The sequence below is a fragment of the Pezoporus flaviventris genome, unplaced genomic scaffold (genome assembly GCF_033815535.1).
Source record: "Pezoporus flaviventris isolate CSIRO_AGI_PZ_B2104156 unplaced genomic scaffold, CSIRO_AGI_Pfla_v1 ptg000031l, whole genome shotgun sequence".
NCBI classification, from domain to species: Eukaryota; Metazoa; Chordata; class Aves; order Psittaciformes; family Psittacidae; genus Pezoporus; species Pezoporus flaviventris.
In genome coordinates, this window is record NW_026892579.1 from 29597435 (window position 1) to 29620615 (window position 23181).

The 23181-nt window shown below is 40.9% G+C and overlaps 1 protein-coding gene across 1 annotated transcript in view; it reads right to left on the reverse strand.

Moving 5' to 3' along the window:
* The window catches only part of LOC133272892 (E3 SUMO-protein ligase ZNF451-like), a 34916-nt gene extending 15443 nt beyond the window's left edge, over positions 1-19473 (reverse strand). The window contains exons 1-11 of the mRNA XM_061460565.1: positions 19340-19473; positions 18851-18934; positions 15063-15146; positions 13768-13893; positions 12555-12666; positions 11792-11942; positions 10296-10422; positions 8737-8890; positions 6487-6634; positions 4284-5926; positions 3066-3200 (exon numbers count right to left, since the gene is read on the reverse strand). Coding sequence (XP_061316549.1) covers positions 3066-3200; positions 4284-5926; positions 6487-6634; positions 8737-8890; positions 10296-10422; positions 11792-11942; positions 12555-12666; positions 13768-13893; positions 15063-15146; positions 18851-18931 — 2761 coding nt within the window. The 5' untranslated portion in view covers positions 18932-18934; positions 19340-19473. The remainder of the gene's footprint in view (positions 1-3065; positions 3201-4283; positions 5927-6486; positions 6635-8736; positions 8891-10295; positions 10423-11791; positions 11943-12554; positions 12667-13767; positions 13894-15062; positions 15147-18850; positions 18935-19339) is intronic.
* Between the last annotated feature and the right edge of the window lie 3708 nt (positions 19474-23181).

Here is a 23181-nt window from a genome sequence, read left to right on the forward strand (position 1 = left end):
GCAGCAACCCTGCTGAAGAAATTTCAACTCCTGCAAGAAATGGAGTGGCACTGACATGGGCTGTGCTGTGTCAGCATGTGCCTGTGTTTGGAGTTTGCAGAGTCTAGTTGGAGGCCTGTAACTAGTGGAGTGCCTCAAGGGTCAGTACTGGGACCAGTATTATTTAATATATTCATCAATGATTTAGATGAGGGAATTGAGTGTACTATCAGCAAGTTTGCTGATGACGCTAAGCTGGGAGGAGTGGCTGACACGCCAGAAGGCTGTGCTGCCATCCAGCGAGACCTGGACAGGCTGGACAGTTGGGCAGGGAATAACTTGATGAAATATAACAAGGGAAGTGTAGAGTCCTGCATCTGGGCAGGAACAACCCCAGGTTCCAGTATAGGTTGGGGAACGATCTGTTAGAGAGCAGTGTAGGGGAGAGGGACCTGGGGGTCCTAGTGGACGACAGGATGACCATGAGCCAACACTGTGCCCTTGTGGCCAAGAAGGCCAATGGCATCCTGGGGTGTATTAGAAGGGGGGTGGTTAGTAGGTCGAGAGAGGTCCTCCTTCCCCTCTACTCTGCCCTGGTGAGACCGCATCTGGAATATTGTGTCCAGTTCTGGGCCCCTCAGTTCAAGAAGGACAGGGAGCTGCTGGAGAGAGTCCAGCGCAGGGCAACTAAGATGATTAAGGGAGTGGAGCATCTCCCCTATGAGGAAAGACTGAGGGACCTGGGTCTCTATAGTTTGGAGAAGAGGAGACTGAGGGGTGACCTTATTACTGTCTATAAATACATAAAGGGGGAGTGTCACGAGGATGGAGCCAGGCTCTACTCAGTGGCAAACAATGATAGGACAAGGGGTAATGGGTACAAACTGGAACACAAGAGGTTTCACTTAAACTTGAGAAGAAACTTCTTCTCAGTGAGGGTGACGGAACACTGGAACAGGCTGCCCAGGGAGGTTGTGGAGTCTCCTTCCCTGGAGACATTCAAAACCCGCCTGGACACATTCCTGTGTAACATTATCTAGGTGTTCCTGCTCCAGCAGGGGGATTGGACTAGATGATCTTTCGAGGTCCCTTCCAATCTCTAGCATACTGTGTGATATCCTTGAGCATTGTCTTAACTAGCACACAGGGTAAGCCTGTCGTATTAATAGAGGTTCCTACAACAGACTAGTAACACCAAGATCATACTATGGATTATTTCTCTTTCTCAGATAGGTCAGAGAAGAGACATTTCTGACAACAACACAGTTCAGACATTCCTGGGTTCAACCAATTTTTTTCTAAATCAAAACAGAGCATTTTAGCCTTGGAAAATAGTAACAGCACAGAAGACCATGTCATAACAAACAAACTTAGATCAGTTAATGACAAACCAGTTTTGAGTAACTTAGATAGAATAACAAAGTATGACTGAAAGCAAGTGTCTAAATTCAAGTGGGGAAAATTTGACATAACTGTGTAAAATTACCCTTTACTAAATAATTCTCTATAAAACCCAGACAGAGTAGCTTTGGACTTCAGGTGTCAAATAGGCCTGACATTTCTTCAAGACAGATTCCTAATAGTCACTTATCTGTAGAAAAAGGAAAAAATATTTTTCCCAGGCCAAGTGGATTCAGTAACTGTAGAAACAAAACCCAAAGGAACTAAAAACCAACCTAAATCTTCAATCACAAGAGGCTTAGAAGTAAAGGAGTGCAGAGGTGAAGTGAAATTTGACCAGAAGTCAAGCTGGGCAAAGCCTTACAAGAGAGAAGAACAAAACAAAAGCCATACAGAAAAGAGAATATAAATAAATGGAGCAGCCAGGCAGCAAGGATGAAGTAGGAATCCAGAATAATCCAACCTCTCAAGATCAGTCTTTTCAGTGGCTTTGTGTGCATGCACAAGAATACTGTTACTGTGCAGACAGGCCAAAAGCTAGGTAATGACAATACAGGTAATGTCTGAGCAGAACACAACACTCAGGAGCATAACCCACTTTAACACAAAAGACCAGAGGACTGGTCCCCAGAACTTCTAACAACCAGATAGTAGACTACAGGTCCAGGAGCACAGCTCATTGAAGAACTTCACATTTACAGACATACTTGCTCTGCCTTCATCAGCTATCTGGAATGCCTGTTTCTAAGTGGGAGGGGGTGTTTGTGGGGTGATTCAGGCATCAACAGGACTTCCTGTCCAGCCTCTGCAGAATGAAAACTCTCAGTTTTCAGGATGGTCTTGGTTATCTTTGAAAGGAAGAGATAATCAAGAACATTAAGTAAAGAAGTGGTGCAGTGCAATAGTGTTTACTAAGCATAAAACACACCTGACAACTCCTGCAAGTCTGTTAAGATGACGCTTATGTCTCAGGCAATATATATATATTCAAACCATCCCTTACCTAGACTTTACTGAAGTATTTAATGTACCACAGGCAAAATAATTATGAAGGCAGACACAGAGAAAACCAGTAGAAAAAACATGAGGTGGACAAGAATAGTCAGGTAAGGAAAAGTACCAAATTAGAGGGATGCTATTGACAGACTTAGCAAAATTTTTTCTTCCAAACCCATAACAATGTGAATTCCACCCATCACCCAGTACCATTACTGGTATCTTCCAGATGTGAGATATACCTGTAGGATGACCAGGGACATCCTTAAGGAGCAAGCCAGAGACAAAACAGAATTAAAAAATGTAAAATCATGCCTTTTGGAACTAAAAATAAAAATAACATTGTGACAACGACTTGGAAGTCTGAAAGAAAACAGCCTCTGAGTATTATGGCTGTCCCGATAATGATGAAAAGCTAGTATGATGTCACCTGAGTAAGTTCAACAGGGAAGACAGAAAGATTCCTAACCCATTCAGCAATTGTGGAACAATATGCTAAAAGAAACAGTAAGAACAGAGGAGGTTAAGACTGAGTTAGAAAACTTAAGAATATTTCTATTACATGGTGCCTGTGACACAGTAACTAAAGGGGCCCTAGTGGCTGCTAGCCCCTTTTCTTCACTCAAAGAATTTCTCCTCTGTGTAGACTTGTTAATATCATCTTCCTGTTTCCTTCAACCACTTCTTACCTTGAAAGCCCCAGATAAATGTCCCTTGGTTCAGGTTAGCTGGCAGCTGCGTGAATAAGCTTCCCCAGTTGTCCAGATCCACTAACACAATGTGAGTCATGGTACTCAGGTAGTCAAGATCAGGAAGTTCATCATCTTCAGTGGGATAAAAAGGATGACTTTGTGGTCAACCAACATACATCAACTTAAGATATGCTTTTGCAAATTCATGTATTCAACTGTTCTATAAGCTAAAAGTTACAAAACATGATCCTGTTTCGTAATTGCATGGTTTTAAAATCAGCTGAAGTAGCACTTAATAAAACACAAATCAGACAAAGTAGAATCTAGCTATTTGGTGGTGTAGAGCTGGATAGTTTTCTGGCAGGCACAGAAAGCTGCTGTCCTGCACTGAGACATTTTGATAGTCCCTTTAATATTCAACTGTGCACCTCTGACTATGGTTAAGTCTTTGACATTAAGTTGCTTGCATGTATAAATGCATGTAAAATGTTTAGAGACATACTTTTTGTTGCATATCTACATTAATGTGAACCTTTTAATCAAAAGCATTATAACATCATAAGTAATTAAAGCCACTTCCAATTTCTGAACACAAGGTACACCTTCAGCATTCTTGATGTCATTCTTAGAAGTGACATGAACTTCAAAAACAAAAAAAATGTGCATGCTTAAGGCAAAAAATACCCTAATATGTGCTAAGAATATAAATTCATAGCTGAAATTATTTTTTGGCAAGCTAATGAAACTCACACAATGATCTTATAATAGGACTGCCCACGCAGGAAGCACTACCAGGCTCAAAGATTTGTACATACAGAGGTGGCAAGTTCCTCTTGAATGTGTCTGTATTACAGACCACTTCTACGTTTCTAGGAGTTAGATCTCTATTTGGGGTCCTGGGTTGTCCTCTTCCTTTAAACACCAAATTATGTTCCTAACCAATTTAAAAATTAAATGTTTTGGTCCCAGGGTGCTCATATCTGCCTACTTTTTGTCTTTTTTTAAAGCCTTCATACATATAGCATATAACAATGAATTGCTGAGTCCAAGTTCTGGAAACTCAAATACCGAGAATTCAAAAATGAGAAATAATAAATATTAAATTCTGAACTGATTTATAGGCTGGATGTAGGCAAATGGTATGCTATATACTTATACTGACATTGAAATGGAGCATGCTTAAGACGATATTAAGAAAAACCCAAATGTACAAACCTTCCTCAGGCTCTTCAAAGCATGTGGAGCTCTCACTTTCTTCATTCTGGATTTGTCCCTGCTGAGGAGACAACTGTGGTCTTTCCCAAGTCTTGGGTGGAGATGCCTGAAATTTTAGTTGGTGAGGTTTTCTGTCCACACAAGACCCACTTGCTGTGAACTGGAACAGTGCATTATCAAATTCTGTTGCAAGACTTGATAGATCAGGTTTCTGCAAGAAGCAGTGTTTCACATGATAGTGCTGATGTGCGCCCTGAAGATCATCAAAGTTTTTGTTGCATGCAGCACATCTAACAACAAACATCTCTTCTCTACGTTTCTTTAATGTGTGAGTGTTGAGATGTCTGTTCAAATCAGCAAAATTCTGTGCAGTTGCAGAACAAGTGCAACATCGAAACCACAAGTTGCCTTTCTGCAGCATGGCTTTCTGACAATTCTCATAATCATTCTTCCTGTTTCTTTTGGAGATGTAAGTTGCTCGGCAACCACAGGTTAAAAGGTCTCCTTTTTCTACTGGGAGGAAGTCCTCCTCTTTTTTTATTGATATTTCTGCCTGCTCAGGCACAAATGTATAGTCCATGCTATGAATCTCCCTATAATGGATTAGAAATTCTTCTTCTGTGTCAAAGAAGATATTACCACAAAGGCCGCAGAAGAATTTAGTCTGTATCTCCTGGTTATGATGCTCTTGGAAGTGTCGCAGTAGCGTTACTTCTTTACGGAAGTAACTTCTGCATAAGCCACAGCAGTATCTGTGAAATGAATGGCTTTCTAAGGACATGCAATGTTGTTTAACACTTTCTTCAGATTCAAACATCTCCTCACAAATGCAGCATTGCCATTTTCCCAGAATAGGGCTTTTTTCAGGGGAGAGTTCTATAGGACTAGGAATGTCTTTCCTTTCATCTGCAGAAATGCATGCTGTGTCAGAAGCAGATGGCATAGGTTCATCTTCTGGAGCTTCTTGCTCATAATAGTAACTATGTCCACCATGAAATTCAGTCACATGTCCCATAATATCCTCTTCTCTGACATCTACAGAGCATGCTCTACACCAGAGAAGAAAATTAGTCAAGTGCGCTCCCCCATGGAATCGACTCATATGCAGGCGGATAATGCTTGAATTTTCAGCAAGCTTTCCACACACAGCACACTTGTGACAGATCCTATTTGCTGATAAAATGTGATTTTCTACTGACTCTTCTGTAAAAAACTTTCGAAGGCACTCACAAAACCAGGCTTTTACTTTGTGGGCACTACCTTGACTTTGCTTTGCTACATGATCTTCATTTTCATGTTTTAAATTGCTCTTCCGTTTTGAAGGAGTAGAGCCCATCTCACTAGTAGATTCATCAGAAGTCAAGTGTCTTTTAAGCAGTGGTCGTGACCTATCCACAGCATGCCACAAATTAGACTGATTTTTATTTTTTCCATTGATATGACAGAACATCAAGATGGACTTTGCCATTGTAGTAACAGCTTTAATGTTATGCCGAGTGGTTTGCTTATGCTGGATGATCTGATCCTGATTGGCAAAGAGTTTATCGCAGTTCTCACAGTAACCTTCTGTTTTAAAGATCTCTGCAACCTGGGAGATGCTCCTCTTTGACAGTGCCACAGGCCCAGAATTATAACAGCGTGTTCTAGAATAGGTTAAAAAACAAAGTTAAAGAGGTTATGATATAACCTACAATGAAACATTTTAAAACTTTCAGGTGTACTCTAACATATTACTTAGTAGGTGCAGCAACTATTGCATGGAATAATGCCCTCTTTATACTTTAACACGCCTACTAGCCTGCCAAGAAAAACATGCAATACCTATCTAATCTCTGCACTTTGAAGAGAATTAGGTGCTGATTTCCAAAACTAGCTTAGATTGATGCTTATGTTGCTGACTCAATATATTTTAGAAATCTAACACTGCCAATTTACAAACTGCTAACTTAGTGGAACAGAGACCAAGTTCTGTTGCTCTCTTACAGAAAGAAACAAAAAGGATACAGACACCAATCAGCATTCTGCAGCGAATTGTGTGGGATGAAGCAGGCAAAAGACATGGAAAGGGGACAGTTCTTCGATGGCTTACTCAGGAAATCAAATTTATATGGTCCTAGATGCCCTGAAATCCACTAGCACCACTAAGAATATGTCTACCTATCTATGGATATTCACATTATGAAGACAGCCGTCTCTCACAAACCTGAAATGAGCTGTTAATTCCGTATGTGAGCGTAGTGTCTGGTGGCAGGATATACACTTCACTTGGAAGGGGACCTCTTTGCACAGAGATATCAGAAGGTTCTTTGCATAGGATGGGAAAGGTAGAGGAAGGCCAGCCTTCATTTCACCTATAATATGGAATGGCAGGAAGTGCACCCACATGTTAAAGAGTTCTTTCACAGCAATTCATCTCTCAGATGACATAGTTAAACACAGAATCACAGAATCATTAGGGTTGAAAAGGACCACTGGAGATCATCTAGTCCAAACCCCCTGCCAAGGCAGGGCCACCTAGAGCAGGTTACACAGGAACCCGTTTGTCACAGGGTTCAGAAAGCAAGCTACCATGGGTCAACTGAATGACAGTAATTGTGCAATGGAAGCATAAAGTAAAAATTGCAATACTTTTTTAAATTCTTCTGTAAATTTCATGTCTGAATTTGCATCTTGCTTTTTCCATACTTAATGGCTGACATTACTTACCTATTCCTCCTTCTAGAAGGTCAGGTCAGATCTCTCTCTCAAGAAGGTTCTTATCGACCATCTTCCCCCCTATCTATCACTATCTGTCTACTCCTACTACACATGCTTTTGTTTAAAGCCATAGTGTGTTTAAAAAGAAAAAAATATGCAATTCATTTAACAAGTTCCCACATACTCTGATAATCTTTCTTTCCCATCCTCAGTATTAATTCTCCTCAAATTTTTAGGTGCAGGACTTTTTGATGTTCCCAGTACATACTCCCTGTCTACCTCCAGGTATCAGCAGTGTAAGAAATTTTCTATTGGAAGAGACCCAGTTTTAAAGGCACCTACAGTCAGCACACTCAGAGTTAATAATCTATTTGAGAATAAAAGTACTGTGCAGCTGATTGTCACTTCCATGAAGATGCCAGTACTGACTTGACCTGCAGAAAGGTTCCTTCAAAGCCTTTATTTACTGTACCCTTCATGCAGACACTCAGTGGGAGGGAAGAAGCAGAATATATAGTTATGAAGATGAGAAATAACTATACTAATACTTTTGACCATGTAGGCTTATCCTGAAAGCTACACTACATACAATGTGGTAGCTTCTTGAATAAAAAGTCAACACCATCTGTATCTCATTTGTTTAAAGTAAATGCTTTAATGCCTATTGCTTATGTCAAAGCTAAAGAAGTCAGTATAGTTATGATGGTCATTAAGGCTGTTTCCAAGACCACAATCAGACAGGTATCTTCTGTGGAATCTAGCAAGTATGGTTCTCAGCCTGGAGAAGAGAAGGCTGTGTGGAAACCTCATAGCAGCCTTCCAGTATCTGAAGGGGGCCTAAAAGGATGACAGAGAGGGAGTCTTCATCAGGGACTGCAGTGACAGGACAAGAGTTAATGGGTTTAAACTTGAACAGGGGAAATTTAGATTAGATATAAGGAAGAAGTTCTTTACTGTGAGGGCAGTGAGGCACTGGAACAGGTAGCCCAAGGAAGTTTTGAATGCTCCATCCCTGGCAGTGTTCAGAGCCTTGGGTGACAGAGCTAGTTTAGTGTGAGGTGTCCCTGTCCATGGCAGGGGGGTTGGAACTAGATGATCTTAAGGTCCTTTCCAACCCTAACTATTCTATGATTCTACAGTTCAGGATTTTACCAGCTCACAATATAACATGTATTTTAGCTTTCAGCAGCAATGGGGCCAGTGCAAGGCAGACAAGCAGCAATGTTCCATCTAAGCAGGAAAAATTTGCAATTATATGGAGAAGAAACTTTCACAGGTCTTTTCCATCAGGAATGCCAAAGACAAGTACAAGAAAAATAGCCTCCAGACTTCAGAGAGTACAGTAAGGGGAAGGAACATCACAACCAGCCTGACTGAAATTGAAAAAGAAATTTACGTTTCAGTCTGAATTCCTATCAACATGCTAAATGTAAACTTATTTAGGACAGCAGTTGTACAGAGTCACTGGAGGATGAGAAGCATATACGAGAGACCTGACAGCATGGAGGTAAAGGAAGGTCTCCTTCTCATTACAGCAATTGTGATGGAAGAATCATTTCTACACAAAAATACGGATTTCAAAGCATCTTCTCTTACAAAACTGTATCACATTTGAGACCTTAAAAGAAAAAATAAGAATCCATTAAAAACAAACTTTAAAACCTTAAGCTTTTTTACACAGCACAATTATGTCATTTCATAGCATAAAGATCAATTATCAGAAGGAATGAAAGCAGCATCCTTAGTAGCAACATACCACTCAATTTAGAATCCTGGTGGAAGTGGTTCTCTCCTGACATATGCTGCAAGCATTCCTCTTTTCTTGTGAAAAGGAGGAAGCAGTCTGGGCAAGCAAAACACTGAATAAGCTGCGGAGGGAGATCTTTTATGTGTCCGTCATTTTCACCTAGCTGGAAAAGAAAATGATCTAATTAGGAAAAACTAAGTCACGAAACTACTCCCAGTTTTCCTCATGTCCTTCCTTTCCTCTATCCCTTCTGTAGTAATGTTGCCACTTTTAGTTTTTCACTTACCACATCTATGTTTACCTACAGCCTACTCCTATGCACTTCAGCTAGTGAAACACAAGGGACTGGCCAAACTGCCACTGTCAAACTCAGCTGCTCATCATTGGCAACTTTTCCATTCCTTTCTTGTACCACTGGGAGCAAGCAACTTTCCCAGGAACTACGGGCTACATCAACTCTTAGCTAGTCCCTTTACCCAGTCTCTCAAAAAAAGCTCCTTCTATCACCAAAGCAGCTGGTTTTCCTCATGTCAGTTTTTCCCTACACTTACTAACTGCCAGCTTCTCAAAATGCTGCTCCTCTGAGCAGCCTGACAGGTCTGTGACTTTCAGCAAAGTTAACTCCTTCCACCCCTTTGCCAACACAACTTGGAAGCAATGGGAAAAGATCAAGTACAAACTATGATGTAAGATTTCAAGCTTGTCAGGTATGACTATGCATTAAGAGTTACTACTACTAGCTAAAAGGAGTCTGATACTCAGTGTATTTAAAACTTCCCCTAAATTTAACACAGCTTCTGCAGACTAGACAGATACCCAACAACATTTGTTATTAAAACACTACACTTTGAAAATGCTATCCATTATCCAGTTCAACACAATTGCTTAAGTGAAACAATGCACTCAGAAGATAATACCTGAGCATCTGTCATTGAACTGAGGTTTTACCGGGGTAAGTTATAAACAGAAGGGAAAGAGAGCATTATTAAAAAAAACAAAAGAGTGAAGGTAGGAAGGAACAACAATAAAATCCCCGAAGACCATTAGCTTATATTAAAATCAAAACTCAAATGCTAGATTATCCTTTTCTCTTCTGTAAGCTAACTAGTGAGTAGCAGCAAATACGTAGAAACAGAAGAAACAGTTACATCTGAATCAGTCAAGTTTTGTTCTCCTCATTCTATTGCCTCTCTTTTCCCAAATCTCCTTCTGCTGCTTCTCTTTTTATGTGACTTATTTCACCCTAACTTCTTGCCTTTATCTTTCAGTTCTGGAGATGCAAAAAAAAGGGAATACCTTATGACAGCACCAGTAGAGGGACAAGAGGTTCAAGACAGAACTACAGTCCTCTCAAAAGTACACTAGTCTAATGGTCTAGACCTAATGGGAGTACTGTCAAGATACAGTGTTTGAAACAGCAGAATAAGAAAAAATATCTTGAAGACTAAAAGAAAGGAGGGGAGAAAGAAGATTAAAAGGATTAAAAATCAAAATCTCTTCATAGATACACATCTTGAAACCCCCCTAGTACTTTCAGTCAGGTGAGTTACTTATCCTCATGATCTTGCCTTATATAAAAGATGATCACTGTACTGCTGAGAGGTTGAAAATATTTGGCAGCATATCACACAGGCAACAGCATTGTTTGGGGGCCCACGTAATGTGACTGTTGGGTCACAAGGAGAATGATCAAACCTGGAGAGAAAGAAATAATTAACAAAGTAGTCCCCTCTAAATAGTCAAAACCGTTCTTTTTAATGAAGGGGGGGGGGAAATAAGGAGGGGGATAAAATCTGTCTTTTGAAGTTGTTAGACAAAACCCTATCAAATGGGCCTAAACTATAAAATTCCTCATTTCCTCTGTCATTAACCATATCAGATGAAGTACCCTGTACAGAGCTGATTCTCCCTGCAGCTTCCCTATTATAATGACCACTTCGCAGACAAATCATACCATTTTTAAGAGCAAAAGGACTAACAAAACCTCAATTTCCTGCAGAGGAATTTTAAAAAATTATTGATTTTTACCTCCCTGCACATGTTGTGGCTGGGATGGAGTCAATTTTTCTTTGTAGCAGCTTATACAGTGGGTGTGTTTTGGAATTATGAACAGTGTTGATAGCACAGGGATGTTTTAGCTATTGCTGAGCAGTGCTTGCACAGCGTAAAGGCTGCCTTTGTTTTTCAGACTGCCCCACCAGCACAAAGGCTGGGGGTAGGCAAGAGGCTGGGAGGGAAAACAGCTGGGACAGCCAACAACAACTGACCAAAGGGGTCTCCCATACCATGAACATTGTGCTCAGCCATAAAAGCTGTGTGAAGGAGGAGAAAAAGGGGGATGTTCAGAATGATGGTGTTTGCCTTCCCAAGTAACTACTATGTGTGATAAAGCCCCGTCCGCCAATGAGAATTCGTTATTTTGCTTTGCTTGTGTGCACAGCTTTTGCTTTACCTAAACTGTTTTTATCTGAGCCCAGAGTCTTCTCACAGTTTTATCCTTCTGATTCTCTTCCCACCCCACTGGGGCGAGTGAGTGAACAGCCCTCTGGGGCGAAGCTGACTACTACGGTTAACCCACAACACTTCCCACAGCTTCACTCCTTACCATTTTCCCCACATTCAGTAGTTAAAAGGCAGTATCTGCTGAAACTGACCCCAGACACAGTGAGTGCTGACTAGCAATAATCAGCTATGAACAGTTGTCTGGCCTATAGCTCTTGCTCCTCTTTCCCTTTAATAGGGGTATTTTTTAATCTTACCATCAAGTCATATACATTTTGCTCTTTCTCAAGTTTGGATGAAGATGTAACAGAACTGAAGAATAGAAATCTTGTTTCTCAAAAGTTAAAAAATGCTCAAGAGGAGAGAATCGATTATGAATGAAAAACATCAAATGAAAAAAAAACCAACCAGGAAGTTCATCATATTATTTACATAAAATGTCTAACTTATTAACCTGCTCTCCAAGCAGAATTTTGTCACTATAGGTAGCTTATAATGGACTTGATGTTGATATACTAAGTTGAAGCATATTCTTTCATTATTTCTTTCACTATGTCCTTACCTTTGAAGGTGACCTAAGAGAAGATGTCCATTATCAAACTCTCTGTTGCAGTGCATCACAGGGCAAGCCATGGGACTGCTGTTGACTTTCATCTGACGGGCTCTTTTGCAAATACCCCTTTTTCCACAGTTAACACTTTCTGGTTTGAGACCTGTGTTATCAAACAAAGCACTTAACTAGAATCTGAATTACAGAGGCTTAAGAAAACAAAATAAAACACAAGCCCTAAAACATTAAAAAAAAAAAAATAATCAAGCTATATAATTCTTAAAAGCAAGCTAACAATGTACTGTAACTCAATCCTGCTACAGTAAGTCTGTTCTTTCATTTGAAGAATCTGTCTCTTCAATCCCCAGTAGGATTACTTTTCAAACACTTCTGACACCTTCCTCAAGGTCTTCCATGCAGTATTTTGTACTGATTGAACATCATGACATTATACTTATGTAGATATTTTCCTGAGCATAGTTCAACAGTGATGTTTTTCCTTCTAGCAGCTTTGCTTATAAAAGTAGCTAACATCGCCTTAGCGGCTTTCAGACTTTGTATATTGAATTTTGTAAGCAGCAAAACACTGAAAGAATAACTTTTAAAGAACTTTCAAATGCCACACTGTAGCACAGTTAATATTGTAAAATTTGGTTATGCATGAGGCACCTGCAAGCTCAGTGTCGGTATTGCTTAATGCAATTATCACACATTCTATCCTGTGATGCAGGACTTAAAAAAATGTATCACAGAACCTTAAGTTTCCTATTCTTACCTGGCATTTTTAACCATTGGTCCACGCATAATCTTGCGGCTTCTGTGTCACTGTTTGCCCGAATAAATTCTAGTTCTTGCAACCCATGAGCATATTGGGAGTCAACCTTCTCCTGAAGTGGAAAACATGTAATCTGAATTTTGCAGGTCACTTTACCTGATGAGGATTGAGGAGCCACCCAGCAGGAAAATACATTAACAAAATTAACAAAAGGATTTTTTAGCCTTCATTCTTGGACTGCTTTAAAAACTACATAGCTATCTCTGACTCCATTTCATAGCTGAGAAAGTATGTGGAGGCATTAACAGATTGCCAGATAGTAAGCGGAGGAAACAGGAGAAGGCCTCTCTGGACTTGAAGGCTACTTTGCACTGTATCTAACAGCCTTTTACTCTGTTGCATTAAAGTTGCATAGACTATTAACAAGTTGCAACTATAGTACAATTCTGTGACCTTAAAAATCATTATGGGTGTTCAGAAAATTAGCCTGGAAAGTCAGCATGTTCTACCAGTACTCTATTTGTCCCTGTTGAATTTCATGAGGTTCTTGTAAGCTCATTCCTTCAAGTAGTCTGAGGCCTACTGACAGCAGCCTTACCCTTAAGACTACTGACTGTGTCTCCCAGTTCATAATAACATGAACCTTTTCAAATAGTTGCACAATTACTAGAATTCAACTTTAAAATTCTGCCTTATGCATAAAAAAAATTTACCCCATTATCAAATAATACCTGATACAAAGATTTCATGTGGCAAATGGCTTCCCCAAAATCTCAGACAAAAGCACAATGGTGGTTTGTGATAACTGTTAGTTTTCAATTATTTAACCAGAGTAACTGATGCTGAGGTCCCTTCACTGTATGTACAAACAAGACAGCAAGTTTTTGCCGCTGGCTTACATGAAGTTACTCCCCCTCCCCCCCCCCCCCCCCCCCTTCCCCCCTTAGGAACTACAATAAGGCTAGCAAACTGATCAGGTAAAAGCCACTTGTCGTGGTTTAAACCCAGAAGAGACAAAGTCCACACTGTGTTTCAAACGATGTTCCAGAAGTAAAAAAACAAAACAAAACAAAAAAACCCTCTATTTTACTCACCCATCATTTTATTTACTTAACTGTGAAAGTAAATGCACTCATGACTACAAGGCCTGTATTATGCAATTTTACTTAATTCTACATAATAAAAAAAGCCCACAGTAAGATAGATCCAATACCTTAAAGGCTTTGTTTCTCTCTTCTTTTTGCTGTTTCTCAACTTCTACATGACGTGCCAGACGATCCAAGGTTGAAGCAACTCGTTCTTTCTGATAGTCAATGTGATCTTTACGCTTAGTATTTCTCTGCAATGGAAAACTTAAACTTTTATTTGGTTACTGTTAAGTAACAGGTACTAATACATTGAAAAGCAATGCCCAAGCATCAGGGTGCAATTCAGTACATAATTCCAATCCTAAATTCCATTATCTACCTTGCTAGTTTTCTCTTCCTATTTACCAGCATCTATAACTTCCATTAACAAACAAACAATCCCCACCCCCTACATATTCAAGGCAATTCGACATCAACATTAGCCTCCCTGAAGCACATAGATGATTATGCCGGGTGTCATAGAAGTTTCAAATTAAAAATAAGTAAATTCTTCTAAGTAGGTGAACAAAAATCACTAAAGCTTTGAAAGGCAACATGCAGCCCACCTGAAAAACTGAGAACTGATATCATTCTTGCTCTTAGACAACACTGCCTGCTATCTTCAGAAAGGCAGATTAGCTTTTTCTAGCATCAAGGCTATACACTGTAGTTTGCTCCTGCTGCACAATCAACACTAGCAATCATCCCTGAGGAATGAGCCTGTGCATGTACAGAAGTCCCACCTTTCCTTAAGAACCAGGCTTGTTTCATACATCCTATACTGCAACACTGGAAAACATAAGCCAAGAGATGTCCACTGCTGCCAAAAACAGCTCTAGCAGAGTCATTCTCAGTCACCTTCTCCCTCAAAGGCCCTGCAGAGTAGGCACAATAAGCTTGGGGGATACCTGAACTGACCTGCTTCTGACTCTTACATTCTTTAGAGGAATTATGAAGAGTGAGGGTGAGGTTGCCATCAGAATAAGATCCTCCAATCTATGAACTGCTCCTTACAAATTATTTTAGAAGAAAAATGCCTGGGAATAGCCCATATGACATTTGCAGGCTAGAAACCAAACACACCAATTTATGAGGTCATTTGAATTTTTTTTCAACACACTTGCTAAAACCACTGAAAGTCAACTCAAGTCCAAGTCCTTTTCAAGAAGGCAAAAAACACCTCAGGAAAAAAATGAAGTGTTGGCATTCTTACCTTCCAATCAAGAGGAGGTAAAAATCAAAAGACTTCAATACTGTTTTATTTATTACTTGTTAAAAATACCTCTAACAAGTATTTTTATGAAAAGTAACTGATGGGGAAAAATACAGACTAATTATTTTACCAGCTGAGAAGTCCCAAAATATATTACAACATACTCACATGAACATAATAACTGCTATTAGGGTCTTCATCCTCACTACTGACAAGATCAATGCTTTCAAGTACAGGCCTTAAGGGTCCTTCCTGAAAAAGTGAAATGAACATGAAACAGGATGAGTAATTCAACATACACCAAATATACACCAATAACCAATCTTTGGGTAACAAGGCCTAGCTAACAGACACCTGGCCCACAGGCATGTCATGTAAGGCTTTTTTGTTTGTTCAGGTTTTAGCTTGACATGCATTCAGAACAAATACCCAAGCTGCTTAAAAAGCACAATTAAATTTCTGCATAACTATACACACACTAGCAAACAGAAAAAATGAAACTAGCTTTCAATATGTGTGACCACAAACTTAATGTATCTTTGACAAAATAATTACATAAGAATAATTGTGTATACATGTGTAAACACACTAATTATAATGGAAAAAGCTCACATTAAAGTGCACTAAAAAACCCTGGCACAAGTTGTACTATTTGTGCTTTAAATCTCTGTTCCTGCAGGTTTCCAGCTTTAAGACTGCTGAGTAACTGACCAATGTTGTGAACCAACATGTATTTAGAAAGTTTTGATTTCTGCAACCTCCCAGGTAATAAAATTCAAGTCCTTGGCAGACTTGGGTTGGGAGCAAAAATAAAAGTCCTGTTTCAGAGATGCTCTGTAACAACTCTACAATTTTATCCGGTTCCAGCTGTAATGTAACTGAAAGCTAGAGAAGCAAATATTTGAGTCTGCATGCCCAATATCTAACACCCCAGGGGGAAAGGAAACAAAATATTTACATAGTAACATGTTTCAGCAAATCACTTGATTTTGGTATATCCCAGGGTCAACTGCTCTTCAGATATTTTTATTGAAAAACTACAACTACAAGGAAAACTAAAAACTTGACCTGCTCCTTAAGACCTCTGTAGGAGCTCAAAGAGCTGCAACTGTTTTTCATGAATCAATTTTTCTAACATCATCAGTTCCCAAAATAGGCCAGAAGTCCTCTTTAGGTTTGAAATAAAATGAAGTATTCATTTGCAAGAAATTAAGTGGCTGCTCCAACTCTTTCAGGACAGAAAAAGTATGCATCTTTTGCTATGAAATGCAGCCAAAACACTGTAAAAGGTCAAGGCTGCAAGGTAGATGAAGTATATTTGTCTTCCCTGGATCTCAAATTGAAATCATTATTGAACAAGCCAGAGCCTATGGAATCATGTTTTTCTTTGAATTTCTACTTCTGAAATAAAAATCACCAACAGTGAAGAAAACTTTGCATAAATTGCATCAGAAAATGCAAGTAATTTTTAAATACATAGCTCTTCAATTTTCCAGTTGAGTTTTATTATATACTATATATAGTATACAATATATATTATATATTGGAAGATATATAATCTTCCTATGCATTTAACACGTTTACAGAAATTAAACACAAATACCCTCCTTAACATTGTTTGCCATTCATTGTAACACAACAGAGGAGCCAGAAGTTATTTAAACACTTTATAGAACTATGCATTATCTTGAGCTCCCACATGTAGTAACAAAGGTAAGGGCAGCAAAGGCCTAGAAAAGGCACCAACTTTATCACGGAAAGCTCTTTCAAAAAAGCAGCATAATGAAGAGCTTTGTCTTTAAAGAAATGTCAGGAAAAAAAATATGAGTGGATCAATACCATTAAAAAAAAAACCCAAACAATTCAGGAGTCCAATGCTTTCAGAGCAGACTGTGGCAACATGCATAATCTGTCTACTTAAGTGCTACAGACCCCATTAAACCTGTGAATCCCTTCACTCTTGCCTTACCCTTACCAAGGAAACAGAATGGGGGACTGTCCTATTTTAAGAAATCACGCCATTAGGAACACTGGCTTGCATTGAAGATATATTTTTCTGTTGGTATGCAAAACTTTAATGACTTTAAGTGGCCAGAATACTTTTCTTTGCAGAATTAAAAGGTGGGAATTACAGAAGAACAGTTAAGTTTCCTGAATGAGAGCGAATCTGACTGCAAAGGCTGAAAAAACTCTAGCAGCAGCAGAGCTTTTGCTCCATCAAATCAGGACTTTCCTCAGTCCTACAGTAAGAATTCAAAACTCTAAGGCAAGTAATTGAATTGGAAAAAAACCCCAAACAACGAAACAAAAAAAAAACCACAAAAAACCAACCAAACAAACCCCAAAACATACCCCAAAACCCCTTCCCCCCAAAACAAGCAAACAAAAACCCCACACCAGTGACGAGGTAGCAGTCATACACAATGTTTATGATGAAGCCTACATACTTTACTATATGGAAATGATGATCTAAAGCTAACCAGGTAGTTTACAAATTCTTTTGCAAAGTCCAAGTTCACCCTCACTGAGAAGGGCAAATGGGAGATCCAAGGACACACTGCCCATATTAGGTGGTGGTCAGGGTGACACATCTTTTCCCTCATCTTCATCAGTGACAACAGTAAGCTCTTCATCCCAAGACATCAATCCTACACAAACTAGCCTAAGCACAATCATCTTCTTATATAGAGCAGCATGGCTCAGAAGCAATCATCTCTGTGACCACAGATTCTCCGTATTATCCACAGATGAAAACAAGAAAAAAAAGTTAACAGAAGCATTGATTTTAATAGGTCTCAGTTATTGCTCTCGGTGCTCCAGCAGCCCCTCTATCATTACACATTCAAAGCTACACTAGCTTCCTCCTTCTTTGCCCAGTATTTCAGGAAAATGAAGCTTATACAATCATACTGCACGTGAATGCCTGTGTGTGTATATAATGAACTTAGAACTCATTAGTCAATTTTGACCAAATCAATTAAAAGACCAAGAAGTCTCAGATCAACTGCTTGTAATTTTCACAAAAATATGCACATCCCTTATACTCGAGCACCTAATACCCCTGCAGAAAAGGTCTGTACATTTAACTTAATCAACTCTAATCAAACACCATACAAAATAATAATAATAAAAAAATCTAGTTATTGTTCAGCATTAAGGACAAGACAAATCCATAGGAAACGAGCAATTATTAGTCCTGGCATCAATTAACCACTTGATCGTATTCGCATAATTTGCTCATTAAGGAAAATCATCTTTCTGCCATCCAGCACCTCCATATGATGACATATTGAGGCCAGAACACAGGCAGCACCAAAACCGCTCTGCTTTGCTTGGACATTCAACAGATATGGGTCTTAAAGTGGTCTTAAAGTTACATCACATAAGCCACATGTCAGCATCAGACTAGGTGTTGTACTGTAGCTATTATACAGTGCTTCACAATTGAAGGCTGTTTAAGGCCTCTAACACATAATTTCCTTCCTCTTCTTAACAAAGTATATACAAAGTTCATCCAGTTTTGCAGAACGAGCAGTGCTTTATTCCATTAACTTCTGTGGGGCTACTCATGAAGTAAAATGCTATGCAATCTAATTACCAAAAAAGTCAGCTATGGTGGCTTCTCATATGCGTCATTGATCACTGTAATCCCTCACTCACCTCCTGGGACACTCAAGTCTACATTCTCTATATAGGACTGACATCATTTAACACTCTTCCAAAACAAATAAAAACCAACCAAAAACCAAATCCCCAAACCAAGTACATAAACCTTTAAGATAAGCTTGTTACCCACCATAAAGGCTCACAAATTAAATTCTCCTTAAATTCAAAAGTAATGCTTTCCATTGAAAATAAGACCATAGCCACAGTACACAAAGACCCCCTCCTGTTTCACTGGGCTACCAAGAACACACCACAACAGGCAGTGCATTTCCAGCAAGTGGTCTACTTACTCCAACGAACTCAATATCATTATCTTCACTTTCAGAGGCTGACGGACTCTTGGAAACTATGCCGGAGTTATGAGACTCCATTACCTAAACAGAAACAAAACATGCTTCATCAATTTATTTCGTAAGTTTTCTTTAACTATGCAGCATTTTCCGTTTCATTCCTACGGTGGCTTTAAGGTCAGAGCTCAGCGCTTAAATCTGAAGAGGCAGATCGGAGCTCCCGCTTAACGGCGCTGTGTTACCAGTAGAACACAGGACAATTCAGTAACAGCCGCGAAGTGAGCTCCGGCATTATTAGTAGCTGCAGGCACTTTTGATGCTTCCGGCCACTCCTGAACCACCGCAGAGCCCAACGGCTGAGCTTCTTCCTTCAAAACAAGCGCCGTCCTTCTAAACGGAAACACCTCCGCGAGCGGCTCGCAGAGGAGCGGCGGCCCTCGTGGGGCCGCCCCCGCACCTCAGCCCCAGCGGCCGGCGCTGCTGACTCACGTTTCTCTACCCGCATGGGCACCACAGTGCCCGGTCAGTCAGACCGCCGCAAGGCCGCTCGGCCGCTGCGGCTCGGGGGAGCGGCGGCCTCCCCGCCAGCCCGCCCGCCCAGCGGCCCCGCGGGGGTTGGGTTGCTAAGCGACGGCCCCACCAGCACCCGAAGACACCCCGACGCACCGACCCGGCGCGCCTCCGCTTCCTCTTCACCCCGGGGGCGGTGGGGAGGGGAGGGGAGGGTGGGGCGGGAGCGCGGCGCTGCTTGCCGGGATTTGTAGTTGCCCGCCTGCTTCCCCGATGGCAGGTGCCGGCGCTACCTCGACAACGCCATATGCGCAGCCCTCCCTTCCCCCGCGGCGGCGTTTCGGGGCTCTTTCCTCCAATAATTTCCTGCCTCCCCTGTGCCACCTTCGGTTGGGATGCTCACGGTTCCTGCTTGAAGGAGGAGAAGCTACACGCCGCTTCCGGGGCAGGCGGAAAGTGGCGGCCATTGGGCTGACAGCGGGCAGGGAGGGAAGGCGGGAAAATCGCCTGTGCTGGGGAGGGCTCGCCGAGGCGGAGGTCGCAGGCGGGCAGCGAGTGCTGCCTGTGCTCACTGTGCGGCGTTGTGCGGGTTTCAGGTCACCTCACGGCCTGCTCATCCATGGCTTGGCTGCGGGGAGCCTGTGGGAGACAATGCCAAGTGAAGTATAGACAGACAGCCTCTTTGCTCTCCCCTCATCTACTACGCCAGTCTGAGAAGCTGATCCATGACTTCCACGTCATAAAGCCATACTGGTCACTCCAGATAATTTTCTTGTGCCTGAAAATGATTTCCAGGATTAGCAGCTCCATCACCTTCTTGGGGCTCAGGGTGAAACTGACAGGCCTGTAGTTCTGTGCATCCTCCTTCTTGCCCTTCTTGAAGATGGAGGTGACGCTTTCCTCCAGTACTCAAGCACCTTTCCTACTCACTATGACTAAGCAAAGATTATAAAGAGTGGCTTTACAATGACATCTTCCAGCTCCCTCAGCACTTCTGGGTGCATCCTATCAGGGCCCATGTATGTCCAGTTTGCTTAAGTATCCCCTGACCTGATCCTCTTCCCCCAAGGATACCCCTCCTTGGTTCAGCCTTTCCCCAGTCTGTGGGGTTTCTGAAGGCTGGTCTTGATAGCAAAGACTCAGGCAAGAAGGCATTCAGTAACTCAGCCTTTTCCACATCCTGTGTCACCAGGTCACCTGTCATTCAGCAAAGGGCCCATTTTTCCCTAGTTTTTCTCTTTTGTCACCTGTGTATTTACAGAAACTATTGTTCTTGTCCCAGCTAGGATGGCTTTGATATCCCTGGCTAGATCCACTTCCAGTTGGGCTTTAGCTTTCCTAACTTCATCCCTATATGCTTGAACAATGTTTCTGTATTTCTCCTAGGTTACACATCCTTGCTTCTACCCTTTGTATGCTTTTTTTATGTGTCTGAGTTTGACCAAGAGCTGCTTCTTCATCTACACAGGCCTCCTGGCATTTTTACCAGACTTTCTAGTCTCTGGAATGAACTGCTCCTGAGCTTGGAGGAGGTGATCCTTAAATATACAAACCAGCTTTTTCAGGCCCATCTTAAGTCCAGGGCCTTATCGCGTGGGGCTCTTCCAAGCAGGTCTTTGAAGAGGCCAAAATTCACTTTCCCAAAGGCTAGGATTGTGAGCCTGCTTTTTACATTCCTCCCTCCCCTCAGGATCCTGAGTTACACCATCTCATGGTCACTGCAGCGAAGGCTGCCTTTCAGCTTCACGTTCCCAACAGGCTCCTTGTTGGTAAGAGGTCCAGCAAATCACTGCTATTCATTGGTCCTTGTTGACTCCTTTATGTCTTGGAAGAGGAGGTTAGCAGGGCACTGTATTGCTTATGTGTTGTCTCTCCAACAACTATCTGTGTGGTTGAAGTCCCCCATGAGGACAAGGCTTTGTGAATGTGAAGCTGCTCCTATCTGCCTACCTCATTCTCTTGTTCTTCCTGGTCAGGCAGCCTACAGCAGACACTAGATCACCTTTACCTGTCCTCTTTCAGTCACTCTCCATAAATCCTCATTTGGTTCCTTGTCCATTGCCAGGCAGAGCTCTATACACTTCAGATGCTCTTTCACATAAAGGGCAACTTCCCCTCCTTGTTTTCCTGGCCTGTCCATCCTAAGGAGCTGGTTGTCCTTCATTGTAACACTCCAGTCAGGGATGCCATCCACCACATCTCTGTGATCCCAACATTCCTGCAGCTGCACACAGACTAACTTATCATGGTTATTCCTCATACTCCTTGTGCAGTCAGCCATCATACTGGCAAAACCAATTTTGCCCTGCATAATGAGGTGGATCTCATCTCTCTCAAGCAGATGGTGATCTGCAAGCAGTGTCCAGTGGTCATACAAATCAAAACCTTGTCACCAACACCAGTTCTGCAAACGATTATTTACTTGTGTTATAAGTGCCCTTCTCATCTCCCCTGACTGCCAGGATGATGGAAACATCGCTTGGGCTGCCATGTCCATGATTTTTGCCATGTATCTGATACTGCTCTGCTGCTTCAATGTATGATTACTTTGAGCCACCCAAAGTAAAAGCTGGCATGAATCATCTTTACTCGCTGCATTGGCCTTGAGTAAACTGAACAATGTAAACATCACCTTTGAATTGTGTGTCCATATAAAAAGAGAGGCTTGCACACAAACAAAGCACTTCACTGGTGCATGCTTATCAAATCCATTATACACAGGAGAGAAAGAACTCAGGGTTGCATGTTAAATTTATGTTACAGCAACTTCATGAATAAACAACTATCAGGACATGTCGAGTGGTATTTAATGTCAGCAGTAATTTAGTGCACTTATTTTTCTTGTAAACACAGTTACTATTACTAATGTTAGTTTTAAGCCTCCTTCCATAGGTGAATGAAAAAATAGCTTTATGATAGAAAATAGACACACTGAGATGCTAGCTTTATATACTGGCTACATACTCATTAACAAATAAAACTTAATCACTACTGTTGGACTGTATAATAATACTGATTTGAGCAGTGGCATTTATGGCATTATTAAAATAATAGAAACCTGACTACCACTTGGAAAACTAAGGTCATTGTTGCTGCCTGAACTTTCATATTTTGCATTATAACTTGAATTTGCTAACAGTACATTGATAGCAGCCATTCTGTTTGCATCTTGCATTTGCACTTAATTACTTTTGATTCTTGAGGACAGATAGTATGAGGTGCAATAGTAACAGGTTATTAGAGCAGCAAAGTGGCATTATTTTTCCAAACTCTGATACCAAATGAAAATGGCACTCATTTCAATATTAATGTTTCAGCAGTAAATCATGTAAATGCTTACTCTTCTAATGACATATCCAAAAAACCCTCCTTTTATTTAAACAGTACAGTTAAGGAAAAAAAGTAGTCAGGGAATTGCCATGCAACCATGTCAGCATTTCCAATATGCTAACAAAACTATGAATCTCTGAATTTGTGTATTTCAGCTAATTCCTGGGAAAGCATGGGCTTCCCAGTTTGGGTTAGCTTAGGAAAGTTCTTATACAGAGTTTATTTCATAGAGAGGAGAGAAAATGTACCCTGCTGGACTTCTTGGATGCACAGCACATTCACTAATTCAGTAAGACAGTAAGCATTTTCAACACAGGCAGTAGATTGCCAAATGCAGGGCAGACAAACCTAGGAGAGCATGGCGTGCTTACAGTTTGCTCTTCATAAGCCAGGATCTCCAAGTCCAAACCTTCAAACAAGGTATGGGTATCACATAAGATGTAGAAGTTCTTTCTGAGCAAACTGTCTGTATGAACCCTCTAATGCTCTGT